Source organism: Bombina bombina, chromosome 2 (genome assembly GCF_027579735.1).
Source record: "Bombina bombina isolate aBomBom1 chromosome 2, aBomBom1.pri, whole genome shotgun sequence".
In the NCBI taxonomy this organism is placed as follows: Eukaryota; Metazoa; Chordata; class Amphibia; order Anura; family Bombinatoridae; genus Bombina; species Bombina bombina.
In genome coordinates this window covers 204,542,843-204,558,225 of record NC_069500.1, presented here as the reverse complement: position 1 = coordinate 204,558,225, position 15,383 = coordinate 204,542,843, and the positions used below count along the sequence as shown (strand labels likewise).

Here is a 15,383-nt window from a genome sequence, read left to right as displayed (position 1 = left end):
TCGTGATGTTGTCCGACTGGAACCTGATGAACCCCCGAGTTGCTAACTGGGGCCAAGCCAGAAGAGCATTGAGGCCTGCTCTCAATTCCAGAATGTTTATTGGAAGAAGACTCTCCTCCTGATTCCATAGTCCCTGAGCCTTCAGAGGATTCCAGACAGCGCCCCAACCTAGTAGGCTGGCGTCTGTTGTTACAATTGACCAGTCTGGCCTGCTGAATGGCATTCCCCTGGACAGATGTGGCCGATAAAGCCACTTTTTTGGGAACTACAAATAGATTTGAGTAAAACCCTTGTCCTTGTTCCAACCGCGGAACTGGATGGATCACTCCCATTAATAAAAGATCTTGTACGCAGCGTAGAAACGCTTCCTTCTTTGTTAGGTTTGTTGACAACCTTGACAGATGAAATCTCCCTCTTGGGGGAGAGGATTTGAAGTCCAGAAGGTATCCCTGAGATATGATCTCTAACGCCCAGGGATCCTGCACATCTCTTGCCCAAGCCTGGGCGAAGAGGGAAAGTCTGCCCCCCACTAGATCCGGTCCCGGATCGGGGGCCCTCAATTCATGCTGTCTTAGGGGCAGCAGCAGGTTTTCTGGCCTGTTTGCCCCTGTTCCAGGACTGGTTAGGTTTCCAGCCTTGTCTGTAGCGAGCAACAGCTCCTTCCTGTTTTGGTGCAGAGGAAGTTGATGCTGCTCCTGCTTTGAAATTACGAAAGGAACGAAAATTGGACTGTCTAGCCTTGGCTTTGGCCTTGTCCTGAGGCAGGGCATGACCTTTACCTCCTGTAATGTCATCAATAATCTCTTTCAAGCCGGGCCCGAAAGAGGTCTGCCCTTTGAAAGGAATATTAAGCAATTTAGATTTAGACGTAACATCAGCTGACCAGGATTTTAGCCACAGAGCTCTGCGTGCCTGAATGGCGAATCCTGAAATTTTAGCCGCAAGTTTAGTTAAATGTACTACGGCATCTGAAATAAATGAATTAGCTAACTTAAGGAATTTAAGTTTGTGTGTGATGTCATCTAGTGTGGATGATTGAAGTGTCTCTTCCAGAGACTCAAACCAAAATGCTGCTGCAGCCGTGACAGGCGCAATACATGCAAGAGGTTGCAATATAAACCCTTGTTGAACAAACATTTTCTTAAGGTAACCCTCTAATTTTTTATCCATTGGATCTGAAAAAGCACAGCTATCCTCCACTGGGATAGTGGTACGCTTAGCTAAAGTAGAAACTGCTCCCTCCACCTTAGGGACCATTTGCCATAAGTCCCGTGTGGCGGCGTCTATTGGAAACATTTTTCTGAATATAAGAGGGGTGAGAAAGGCACACCGGGTCTATCCCACTCCTTAGTAATAATGTCAGTAAGTCTCTTAGGTATAGGAAAAACGTCGGTACCGCAAAATATTTATCCAACCTACACATTTTTTCTGGGATTGCAACTGTGTTACAATCATTCAGAGCCGCTAATACCTCCCCTAGTAACACACGGAGGTTCTCAAGCTTAAATTTAAAATTTGAAATGTCTGAGTCCAGTTTATTTGGATCAGAACCGTCACCCACAGAATGAAGCTCTCCGTCTTCACGTTCTGCAAACTGTGACGCAGTATCAGACATGGCCCTTGCATTATCAGCGCACTCTGTTCTCATCCCAGAGTGAACACGTTTACCTCTTAGGTCTGGTAGTTTAGCCAAAACTTCAGTCATAACAGTAGCCATATCTTGTAATGTGATTTGTAATGGCCGCCCAGATGCACTCGGCGCTACAATATCACGCACCTCCTGAGCGGGAGATGCAGGTACTGACACGTGAGGCGAGTTAGTCGGCATAACTCTCCCCTCGTTGTTTGGTGAAATATGTTCAATTTGTACAGATTGACTATTTTTTAAAGTAGCATCAATACATTTAGTACATAAATTTCTATTGGGCTCCACTTTGGCATTAACACATATAGCACAGAGATATTCCTCTGAATCAGACATGTTTAACACACTAGCAAATAAACAGCAACTTGGAAATACTTTTCAAAGTAATTTACAAATAATATGAAAACGAACTGTGCCTTTAAGAAGCACAGAAAAATATTATAACAGATAAAATAATTAAGTTATAGCATCAATCTTTGTCAGAATATACAGTTTTAGCAAAGGATTGTTCCCCTCAGCAAATGATAACTAACCCAGGCAGCAGAAAAAAATACACAAATAAACGTTTTTTATATCACAGTCAATACAATCAGCACAGCTCTGCTGTAATGATTACTTCCCTCAAAAAAGACTCTTGAGATCCCTGAACTCTGTAGAGATGAACCGGATCATGCAGGAAGAAAATGAACCTCTGACTGAGTTTTTCTGATGCATAGTAAAAGCGCCAAAAATGGCCCCTCCCCCACACACATAACAGTGAGAGGGATCAGTGAACTGCTCTAATTTAAATCAAAACTATTGCCAAGTGGAAAAAAAGTGCCCAAAACATTTTTTCACCCAGTACCTCAGAGAAAAAAACGTTTTTACATGCCAGCAAAAAAACGTTTTACCTCAATAATTAATTGTCATTTAAAACCTATTGCAAGTCCCTGCAAAATAGGTTAAGTCTATGTATACAGTTTAAAAGCCAGAGAAGTACCATTTCCCAGAAAACTGAAGTGTAAAATATACATACATGACAGCCTGATATCAGCTACATCTACTGCATTCAAGGCTGAGTTTACATTATAACGGTATGGCAGGATTTTCTCATCAATTCCATGTCAGAAAATAATAAACTGCTACATACCTCTTTGCAGATTAATCTGCCTGCTGTCCCCTGATCTGAAGTTTACCTCTCCTCAGATGGCCGAGAAACAGCAATATGATCTTAACTACTCCGGCTAAAATCATAGAAAAACTCAGGTAGATTCTTCTTCAAATTCTACCAGAGAAGGAATAACACACTGCGGTGCTATTATAAAATAACAAACTTTTGATTGAAGATATAAAAACTAAATATATCACCATAGTCCTCTCACACATCCTATCTAGTCGTTGGGTGCAAGAGAATGACTGGGGGTGACGTAGAGGGGAGGAGCTATATAGCAACTCTGCTGGGTGAATCCTCTTGCACTTCCTGTAGGGGAGCAGTTAATATCCCACAAGTAATGATGACCCGTGGACTGATCACACTTAACAGAAGAAATATTTCTTATAAATCTTCTAAACATTTCTTGTACTTAAGAATGGAAATGTATAAAGCATAAATACTAATGGAATCTGCATGTAAAAGTATATCATAATAACTAATTACAAACCATAGATAAAGATAAACATATATAACATTTAAAATAAATGAACTTAGCGTTGGTAGAACTGAAACTCAGTTACGCATTTTTCCAGAAGTGGCTTCTGACTCAGGGCCAATCGTAAACATCTTGCAATATGTAATACAAAAAACAACATATAAAGCAAAATTGATCAAATTCCTTAAATGACAGTTTCAGGAAAGGGAAAAAATGCTAGTGAGCAAGCTTCTAGCAACCAGAAGCAATAATTAATGAGACTTAAATAATGTGGAGACAATAGTGACGCCCATATTTTTTAGCGCCAAAAAAGACGCCCACATTATGTGGCGCCTAAATGCTTTTGGCGCCAAAAATGATGCCACATCCGGAACGCCGACACTTTTGGCGCAAAAAACGTCAAAAATGACGCAACTTCCGGCGACACGCATGACGCCGGAAACAGAAAAAAAAATTTGCGCCAAAAAAGTCCACGCCAAGAATGACGCAATAAAATGAAGCATTTTCAGCCCCCGCGAGCCTAACAGCCCACAGGGAAAAAAGTCAAATTTTAAGGTAGGAAAAAAATTGATTTATTCATATGCATTATCCCAAATATGAAACTGACTGTCTGAAATAAGGAATGTTTGAACATCCTGAGTCAAGGCAAATAAATGTTTGAATACATATATTTAGAACTTTATATAAAAGTGCCCAACCATAGCTTAGAGTGTCACAGAAAATAAGACTTACTTACCCCAGGACACTCATCTACATGTAGTAGAAAGCCAAACCAGTACTGAAACGAGAATCAGTAGAGGTAATGGTATATATAAGAGTATATCGTCGATCTGAAAAGGGAGGTAAGAGATGAATCTCTACGACCGATAACAGAGAACCTATGAAATAGACCCCGTAGAAGGAGATCATTGAATTCAAATAGGGAATACTCTCCTCACATCCCTCTGACATTCACTGCACGCTGAGAGGAAAACCGGGCTCCAACCTGCTGCGGAGCGCATATCAACGTAGAATCTAGCACAAACTTACTTCACCACCTCCATAGGAGGCAAAGTTTGTAAAACTGAATTGTGGGTGTGGTGAGGGGTGTATTTATAGGCATTTGAGGTTTGGGAAACTTTGCCCCTCCTGGTAGGAATGTATATCCCATACGTCACTAGCTCATGGACTCTTGCTAATTACATGAAAGAAACATAATTTATGCTTACCTGATAAATTTATTTCTCTTGTAGTGTAGTCAGTCCACGGGTCATCCATTACTTATGGGATTATATCTCCTTCCCAACAGGAAGTTGCAAGAGGATCACCCAAGCAGAGCTGCTACATAGCTCCTCCCCTCACATGTCATATCCAGTCATTCGACCGAAACAAGACGAGAAAGGAGAAACCATAGGGTGTAGTGGTGACTGGAGTTTTAATTAAAATTTAGATCTGCCTTAAAAGACAGGGCGGGCCGTGGACTGACTACACTACAAGAGAAATAAATTTATCAGGTAAGCATAAATTATGTTTTCTCTTGTTAAGTGTATCCAGTCCACGGGTCATCCATTACTTATGGGATACCAATACCAAAGCTAAAGTACACTGATGATGGGAGGGACAAGGCAGGAACTTAAACGGAAGGAACCACTGCCTGAAGAACCTTTCTCCCAAAAATAGCCTCCGAAGAAGCAAAAGTGTCAAATTTGTAAAATTTTGAAAAAGTGTGAAGTGAAGACCAAGTTGCAGCCTTGCAAATCTGTTCAACAGAGGCCTCATTCTTAAAGGCCCAGGTGGAAGCCACAGCTCTAGTGGAATGAGCTGTAATTCTTTCAGGAGGCTGCTGTCCAGCAGTCTCATAGGCTAAACGTATTATGCTACGAAGCCAAAAGGAGAGAGAGGTAGCCGAAGCCTTTTGACCTCTCCTCTTTCCAGAGTAAACGACAAACAGGGAAGAAGTTTGACGAAAATCTTTAGTTGCCTGCAAATAGAACTTCAGGGCACGGACTACGTCCAGATTATGCAAAAGTCGTTCCTTCGTTGAAGAAGGGTTAGGACACAATGATGGAACAACAATCTCTTGATTGATATTCCTGTTAGAAACTACCTTAGGTAAGAACCCAGGTTTAGTACGCAGAACTACCTTGCCTGAATGAAAAATCAGATAAGGAGAATCACAATGTAAGGCAGATAACTCAGAGACTCTTCGAGCCGAGGAAATAGCCATCAAAAACAGAACTTTCCAAGATAACAGCTTGATATCAATGGAATGAAGGGGTTCAAGTGGAACAACTTGCAGAACGTTAAGAACTAAGTTTAAGCTACACGGTGGAGCAACAGTCTTAAACACAGGCTTAATCCTAGCCAAAGCCTGAACGTCTGGAACTTCTGCCAGACGTTTGTGTAGAAGAATAGACAGAGCAGAAATCTGTCCCTTTAACAAACTAGCAGATAAGCCCTTTTATAAACCCTCTTGTAGAAAAGACAATATCCTAGGAATCCTAACCTTACTCCATGAGTAACTCTTGGATTCGCACCAATATAAATATTTACGCCATATCTTATGGTAAATTTTTCTGGTAACAGGTTTCCTAGCCTGTATTAAGGTATCAATAACCGACTCCAAGAAGCCACGCTTTGATAGAATCAAGCGTTCAATCTCCATGCAGTCAGCCTCAGAGAAATTAGATTTGGATGGTTGAAAGGACCCTGAATTAGAAGGTCCTGCCTCAGAGGCAGAGACCATGGTGGACAGGACGACATGTCTACTAGGTCTGCATACCAGGTCCTGCGTGGCCACGCAGGCACTATCACAATCACCGATGCTCTCTCCTGTTTGATCTTGGCAATCAGTCGAGGAAGCATCGGAAGTGGTGGAAACACATAAGCCATGTTGAAGACCCAAGGGGCTGTCAGAGCATCTATCAGCACCGCTCCCGGGTCCCTGGACCTGGATCCGTAACAAGGAAGCTCGGCGTTCTGGCGACACGCTATGAGATCAAGATCTGGTTTGCCCCAACGATGAATCAGTTGAGCGAAGACCTCCGGATGAAGTTCCCACTCCCCCGGATGAAAAGTCTGGCGACTTAGAAAATCCGCCTCCCAGTTCTCCACGCCTGGGATGTAGATCGCTGACAGGCGGCAAGAGTGAGACTCTGCCCAGCGAATTATCTTTGAGACTTCCAACATCGCTAGGGAACTCCTGGTTCCCCCTTGATGGTTGATGTAAGCCACAGTCGTGATGTTGTCCGACTGAAATCTGATGAACCTCAGAGTTGCTAACTGAGGCCAAGCTAGGAGAGCATTGAATATTGCTCTTAACTCCAGAATATTTATTGGGAGGAGTTTCTCCTCCTGAGTCCATGATCCCTGAGCCTTCAGGGAATTCCAGACTGCGCCCCAACCTAGAAGGCTGGCGTCTGTTGTTACAATCGTCCAATCTGGCCTGCGAAAGGTCATCCCCTTGGACAGATGGGGCCAAGAAAGCCACCATAGAAGAGAATCTCTAGTCTCTTGATCCAGATTTAGTAGAGGGGACAAATCTGAGTAATCCCCATTCCACTGACTTAGCATGCACAATTGCAGCGGTCTGAGATGCAGGCGCGCAAATGGTACTATGTCCATTGCCGCTACCGTTAAGCCGATTACTTCCATGCACTGAGCTACTGACGGGTGTGGAATGGAATGAAGGGCACGGCAAGCATTTTGAAGCTTTAATAACCTGGACTCCGTCAGGTAAATTTTCATCTCTATAGAATCTATAAGAGTCCCTAGGAAGGGAACCCTTGTGAGTGGTAATAGAGAACTCTTTTCCACGTTCACCTTCCACCCATGCGACCTCAGAAATGCCAGAACTATCTCTGTATGAGACTTGGCAATTTGAAAACTTGACGCTTGTATCAGAATGTCGTCTAGGTACGGAGCCACCGCTATACCTCACGGTCTTAGTACCGCCAGAAGAGAGCCCAGAACCTTTGTAAAAATTCTCGGGGCCGTAGCTAACCCGAAGGGAAGAGCTACAAACTGGTAATGCCTGTCTAGAAAGGCAAATCTTAGGTACCGATAATGATCTTTGTGAATCGGTATGTGAAGATAGGCATCCTTTAAGTCCACTGTGGTCATGTATTGACCCTCTTGGATCATGGGTAGGATGGTTTGAATAGTTTCCATTTTGAATGATGGAACTCTTAGGAATTTGTTTAAGATTTTTAGGTCCAAGATTGGTCTGAAGGTTCCCTCTTTCTTGGGGACCACAAACAGATTTGAGTAAAATCCTTGCCCTTGTTCCGTCCGCGGAACTGGGTGGATCACCCCCATTAATAAGAGGTCTTGTACACAGCGTAGAAACGCCTCTTTCTTTATTTGATTTGCTGATAACCTTGAAAGATGAAATCTCCCTTGTGGAGGAGAAGCTTTGAAGTCCAGAAGGTATCCCTGAGATATGATCTCCAACGCCCAGGGATCCTGGACATCTCTTGCCCAAGCCTGGGCGAAGAGAGATAGTCTGCCCCCCACTAGATCCGTTTCCGGATAGGGGGCCCTCTCTTCATGCTGTCTTAGGGGCAGAAGCAGGTTGCTTGTTCCAGGACTGGTTAGCTTTCCAGCCCTGTCTGTAACGAGCAACAGTTCCTTCCTGTTTTGGAGCGGAGGAAGTTGATGCTGCTCCTGCCTTGAAGTTACGAAAGGCACGAAAATTAGACTGTTTGGCCTTTGATTTGGCCTTGTCCTGAGGAAGAGTATGACCCTTACCTCCAGTAATATCAGCAATAATTTCTTTCAAGCCGGGCCCGAATAAGGTCTGCCCCTTGAAAGGAATATTAAGTAATTTAGATGTCACATCAGCTGACCAGGATTTAAGCCATAGCGCTCTGCGCGCTTGGATGGCGAATCCAGAGTTCTTAGCCGTTAGTTTGGTTAAATGTACAACGGCATCAGAAACAAATGCGTTAGCTAGCTTAAGTGCTTTAAGCTTGTTCATAATCTCATCCAATGGAGCTGTGCGAATGGTCTCTTCCAGAGACTCAAACCAGAATGCCGCAGCAGCATTGACAGGCGCAATGCATGCAAGGGGCTGTAAGATAAAACCTTGTTGAACAAACATTTTCTTAAGGTAACCTTCTAATTTTTTATCCATTGGATCTGAAAAAGCACAACTATCCTCCACCGGGATAGTGGTACGCTTAGCCAAAGTAGAAACTGCTCCCTCCACCTTAGGGACCGTCTACCATAAGTCTCGTGTAGTGGCGTCTATTGGAAACATTTTCCTAAATATAGGAGGAGGGGAAAAAGGCACACCGGGTCTATCCCACTCCTTGCTAATAATCTCTGTAAGCCTTTTAGGTATAGGAAAAACGTCAGTACACACCGGTACCGCATAGTATCTATCCAGCCTACATAATTTCTCTGGAATTGCAACCGTGTTACAATCATTCAGAGCCGCTAATACCTCCCGTAGCAATACGCGGAGGTTCTCAAGCTTAAATTTAAAATTAGAAATCTCTGAATCCAGTCTCCCTGGATCAGATCCGTCACCCACAGAATGAGGCTCTCCGTCCTCATGTTCTGCAAATTGTGACGCAGTATCGGACATGGCTCTCGTGTCATCAGCGCGCTCTGTCCTTAACCCAGAGCTATCGCTCTTGCCTCTTAATTTTGGCAATTTAGATAATACTTCTGTCATAACAGTAGCCATGTCTTGCAAAGTGATTTGTATGGGCCTCTCTGATGTACTTGGCGCCACAATATCACGCGCCTCCTGAGCGGGAGGCGAAGGTACTGACACGTGAGGAGAGTTAGTCGGCATAACTTCCCCCTCGTTGTCTGGTGATCATTTCTTTACATGTAAAGATTGACTTTTAGTACACATATTTCTATGGGGCTCCACATTGGCCTTCAAACATAGTGAACAAACAGATTCATCTGTGTCAGACATGTTTAAACAGACTAGCAATGAGACTAGCAAGCTTGGAAAATACTTTCAAATAAATTTACAAGCAATATAAAAAACGCTACTGCGCCTTTAAGAAGCACAAAAAGCTGTCACAGTTGAAATAACAATGAACCAAATTAGTTATAGCAACCAAATTTTCACAGTAAATGTATTAAGTTAGCAAAGGATTGCACCCACCAGCAAATGGATGATTAACCCCTTAATACCAAAAAACGGATAATCAATTTAACAATTAACGTTTTTATCACAGTCAAACACACTGTCACAGGTCTGCTGTGACTGATTACCTTCCTCAAAATGAATTTTGAAGACCCCTGAGCTCTCTAGAGACGTCCTGGATCATGGAGGATGAAGTAGGAAGACTGTGACTGAATTTTTACTGCGCAAAAAAGAGCTAAAATAGGCCCCTCCCACTCATATTACAACAGTGGGAAACCTTAGTTAACTGTTTCTATGCAGAAATAAACGTTAGCCATGTGGTAAAAATCATGCCCCAATAAGTTTTATCACCAAGTACCTCACAAAAAATGATTAACATGCCAGTAAACGTTTTGAACATACATTTTAAAGATTATGAAGTGTTATTAATAAGCCTGCTACCAGTCGCTTTTACAGCAGTTAAGACTCATACATTACTTCAGCATTAACAGTATTTTCTTAGTCAAATTCCATTACGTAGAAAATTACTTCAGTGCACATACACTCATCAGCCTAATACCAGTCGCTACCACTGCATTTAAGGCTGTACTTACATTACATTGGTATCAGCAGTATTTTCTTAGTCAATTCCATTCCTTAGAAAAATAATTTACTGCACATACCTCGTTTGCAGGGGGGTCCCGCATGCTATTCCCTTTTCTGAAGTTACCTCACTCCTCAGAATGTACGAGAACAGCCAGTGGATCTTAGTTACTTCTGCTAAGATCATAGAAAACGCAGGCAGATTCTTCTTCCAATACTGCCTGAGAACAAACAGCACACTCCGGTGCCATTTAAAATAACAAACTTTTGATTGAAGAAATAAACTAAGTTTAAAAAACACCACAGACCTCTCACAACGACCTATCTAGTTGAGTTGCAAGAGAATGACTGGATATGACATGTGAGGGGAGGAGCTATGTAGCAGCTCTGCTTGGGTGATCCTCTTGCAACTTCCTGTTGGGAAGGAGATATAATCCCATAAGTAATGGATGACCCGTGGACTGACTACACTTAACAAGAGAAATGGCTGGTTTCTTAGCTTAGATGCCTTTTTCAAATAAAGATAGCAAGAGAACAAAGAAAAATTGATAATAGGAGTAAATTAGGAAGTTGCTTAAAATTGCATTCTCTATCTGAACCATGAAAGAAAAAAAAATTGGGGTTAGTATCCCTTTAATCTAAAGTAAGACTTTAAGATGACTAAGGTGTAGAATTTTATCACTGAAAACAATTAGCTGAACCAACAATAACAGTTGCACTGATATTTATGAAAACTGACATGCAGATAATTATGGTCAAGTATTTTTTTCCTCAAATGTTTGGTGTATTTAAAAAAAAAAAAAGGAACAATGGTTACTTAACTATAAATGTGTAAAAAGTGGCTATTTATATATATATATATATATATATATATATATATATATATATAAATAAATATATATATATATATATATTTCAAGAATGTTAAGTAGAGATAAACAGCTCAACATGTAATGAAGACATGCTCAGTAGCAGCATATGTTTTAGGAGTTGTCATCTCAGATATTGGCCTTCATTTGTGTCTTGTATAATGTACAAAAATAAGTGTAAGCCAGACTACACACAGACATTTTCCAAATTCTACTTTAACATTACAAAACAAACTTGTGACACTAGGATCTCACCTTAGTACAGCCCTCAAAGTATGCATAAAGTATTTACATCATTCACCATATTGCCAGCAGAGTAGGTTCAAACACCAGCTTTAGTCAAAACCAATAAAAGAATATCAACTTACTTTTCCACATGCTCTACAATGATGTCTTCGCTTTGTAAACGTAAACTTAACACTGCAGTTCATGCAGTTAGGAGCTTCAGAATCAGGAATCCAAGCTGGTTGTTGTAGTCCCAAGACAGAGTTTTGATTTATCACATTTTCAGTTCTGCCATCTTTTTCCCTACATATAATCTCAGGACTTTCATTTGAGTCCACTTTCAGTGACTTAAACGGAGAGACATTGATATCCTGTGCCTGCTGTGATTTGTGTAAAGAGGTGCTGGAATTGACATCTGTATCTTTGTCATCAATATCATCTTCCTTTAAGTCATTACTTAAAGACCTATCAGTTTCTTTAGCAGTCAAGGTCTTTTGTGGCTGAAGAAACAGCTGTTTGGGTCTGGCTCCTCCAGAATGTGAAATCATAGAGCTTGGCAAAGGGTCATCTAATCCAGCTACTGGTTTCACTACATTACTTTCATTTTCAGACTGTGCAGCCAAAACGTCATCTTGTAATTTAAGTTGCGCAAACTCTGAATTAATGGTTGTTACAACAGTTGATATGTCTTTGCTAGAATTCTCATCTAAACACTGGGAATCATAATTATTGGTAGTTTCTGCTGCAGCATCTACATTAACTTGGCAACTTAAATCATATATTGGTAACTTATTTTGAAAAGTGTTTGTGTTGTCTAAATTACCACACTCTTCATTTAGAAAAGCATCAAGTTCAGCATCACTGATATAAGTGTCACATAATAACAGATCTCCAATATCAGTCAGTAAATCCTGGCTACTGGCAACATCACAAACAACAGCTTCTCCAAAATCACTACTATCAATCCCAGAAATGACTGCATTTGGTGGGTCAGCTTTGTACTCTTCTGCAACAGACAATATCATTGAGTGTGGAGGTGATACATTATTTGAGCCAAGCTCTAAATCACTCTTATTTTCTAAAGAATCATCTTTCACTATAGAGGTTATATTTGTCTTTTCAAAGATTTCTACATTTTGCAGATCTTGCAACACAGGCACAGTTACATCTGGCACACTCATTGAGCTTATGTCCTTGGTCTCCATCATCGTACTGTGGCCTTCATTATGATCATCTATTCCAGATATTATTAATGAATTGCATGGTTTGATTTCTTCAGACAAGGAAGACTGTGCCTGTCTGTAGTCAGTTTTTTCTAAACATATGGATACAGTATCATTTACAACCACAACATTATCTATGTCTGAAAACAACTGTTTATTGCATTTGTCTAAATTACTGGACTCTCCATCTGTTATCAGCAACTCAGTGCCATGGGTCTTAGGTATGCAATCTGTTTTGCGATTCACCACTTCAGTTACCTCTAGCTGTTCAGGAGATGTCAAAAAGTCAACTGCTCTATCAACATCATTCACTGTAAAATTTGAGTATACTTCACAAGTAGAATCATATGGAAGATCATCACTCACATATCCATCACTGCTTGAGGTATTTGGACTGCTTAGAGAATCGACATCTGATCCCATGTTTGGATCTTGAACTAAAAGGTCATTAGCACCTGGAAGTTCATAAATGTTTGCATCTTTGACTTCTGGAACTGGGACCAGTATATTGGGCTCAGACTCTGGTAAAACATTAGATTCTTGTACAGGGAAATCACTGCATTTAAATTCAACAGTTTCTGAAGGAATGCAGGGAACTGCTGAAGAAACAGTAGTAAAACTTTCATCAGAAAGTAAGTCAAGGTTAGATGCAATATTTACATCACACAAAGGGGGGTCATGTCTTATAGACTTATGATTACTAGCTATAGGAGACAAACCACCACCACCTGTATCACTGACAAGGTCACATACTGGAACACTATTCCTTCCAGCATTTAAAGATCCATCATTAGAATTTTCTCCATCTAAGCAAGACAGAAGATCAAGTCCAGTCACATTCTTTTCACATTGTGATAAAGGTTTTACTTTATTGCATTCCTCTTTGTTGTCTGTAGAACAAAATAAGGAAAATGATTCTTGGAGTCTACTACTTTCATTTGATTGATTCAGATTAGCTAGGTAGTCTGTGTTCAGTAAAAATTCACCAGAGGAAACTGAATGTTGATTGGTACTGAGGGTAATGCCAGATGACTGAAAGCTTTCACACTCATCTGTAAAATAAATACAATAGTTAGGTTGTACAACAAACTATGTATCCCAAGATTATATGCTGCAAACTAATATATGTGTTTAAGTATTTTGTAAAGTAAAGTAATCAATAAATATGCAAGACAAGATGTGTTACCACCAAAATAGAATACCACTCATAATTCTATTAGCTAGGTAAACAAAAACTTGTTGCTGTAGTGAAGCTCACGATACTATAAAATTGTAAGATTATAGAGCTATTTATTATACGTATTATTCACTGCTAGGTTATGTATGCAGTGTTCTCCACAGAAAATGTTGCCAGTCCGGTGGCATTATAAAGTAGTCGAGTTAGGGGAGTGCCATTTTCTGCTATTCAAATCAAAAAATAATTGTATAATTTAACAAAATGTATTTAATGATAATTTGTGCAAAAACATTTTTAAAAAATTTAATATTAGCTGAAATTTTAGCTGTGTAGTGCACACATTAAAAACATAATTTATGTAAGAACTTACCTGATAAATTAGTTTCTTTCATACTGGCAAGAGTCCATGAGCTAGTGACATATGGGATACACAATCCTACAGGAGGAGCAAAGTTTCCCAAACCTCAAAATGCCTATAAATACACCCCTCACCACACCCACAATTCAGTTTAACGAATAGCCAAGTAGTGGGGTGATAAAATAAGGAGTAAAAAAGCATACAAAAAGAGGAACTGGAAAAATAATTGTGCTTTTATACAAAAATCATAACCACCATGAAAATTGTGGGCCTCATGGACTCTTGCCAATATGAAAGAAACACATTTATCAGGTAAGTTCTTACATAAATTATGTTTTCTTTCATGTAATTGGCAAGAGTCCATGAGCTAGTGACGTATGGGATAGAAATACCCAAGATGTGGAAGTCCACAGAAGAGTCACTAGAGAGGGAGAGATAAAAAGTTATTTCCATTGAGAAATTAATTACACACAATAACTAAGTTTCTCTCAAAAAACTTAAATCAAAAGCAGTAGAATCAAATTGAAACAGCTGCCTGAAGAACTTTTTCTACCAAAGACTGCTTCAGAAGAAGCAAATGCATCAAATTGGTAAAAACAATAAAAGTATGCAAAGAAGACCAAATTACTGATTTGCAAATTTGATCAACCTAAGCTTCATTCTGAAAAAGCCCAAGAAATGGCGACTGAACTTAGTAGAATGAGCTGTAAACCTCTGAGGCGGAGCCTGCCCTGCCTCGAAATAAGCCTTAAAAAACAAAAGCTTTAATCAGGATGCCAAAGAAATGGCAGAGGCATCATAACATTTTCTGTAATCAGAAAAACAGCAAATAGACTTAGAAGTCTTCTGAAATCCTAGTAGCCTCGATATAGAATTATAAAGTTCTTACCACGTCCAAAGGATGTAAAGAAGAATTCTTTAGGATTAGGACACAAAGAAGGAACAATTTCTCTACTAATGTTGTTCAAATTCACAACCTTAGGAAAAAAAGAAGAAGTTCACAAAACAATGTATCTAGATGAAAAAAAAAAAAAATCAGATAAGGAGACACACAAGAGAGCTGATAAATCAGAAACTCTTGTTGCAGAAGAGATAGTCAAAAGAAACACTTTCCAAGAAAGTAGATCATCTTCAAAGAAAATATAGGCTCAAAAGAAAAGAGCCTGCAAAATCTTTAAACCAAACAAGACTCCAAAAAGGAGAAATAAATAAATGAACAGGCTTGATACCAACCAAAGCCTGAACAAAACAGTAAAATTTGCAGACAAACTTATCCAAACCATCCTGAAAAACTTTAAAATCCTAGGAATTCTAAAAGAATGCCAAGAAAATTTATGATAAGAACACTATAAAAACAGAATTTATGTTTACCTGATAAATTACTTTCTCCAACGGTGTGTCCGGTCCACGGCGTCATCCTTACTTGTGGGATATTCTCTTCCCCAACAGGAAATGGCAAAGAGCCCAGCAAAGCTGGTCACATGATCCCTCCTAGGCTCCGCCTTCCCCAGTCATTCGACCGATGTAAAGGAGGAATATTTGCATAGGAGAAATCATATGATACCGTGGTGACTGTAGTTAGAGAAAT

General features: G+C 40.2%; 1 protein-coding gene across 2 annotated transcripts in view; it reads right to left on the bottom strand.

Moving 5' to 3' along the window:
• The window catches only part of ZFYVE16 (zinc finger FYVE-type containing 16), a 645,028-nt gene that overhangs the window by 550,747 nt on the left and 78,898 nt on the right, over window positions 1-15,383 (bottom strand). For both annotated transcript variants that reach the window (XM_053701456.1, XM_053701457.1), the window contains exon 3: window positions 11,181-13,312. In XM_053701456.1, the coding sequence (XP_053557431.1) occupies window positions 11,181-13,312 (2,132 nt within the window). The remainder of the gene's footprint in view (window positions 1-11,180; window positions 13,313-15,383) is intronic.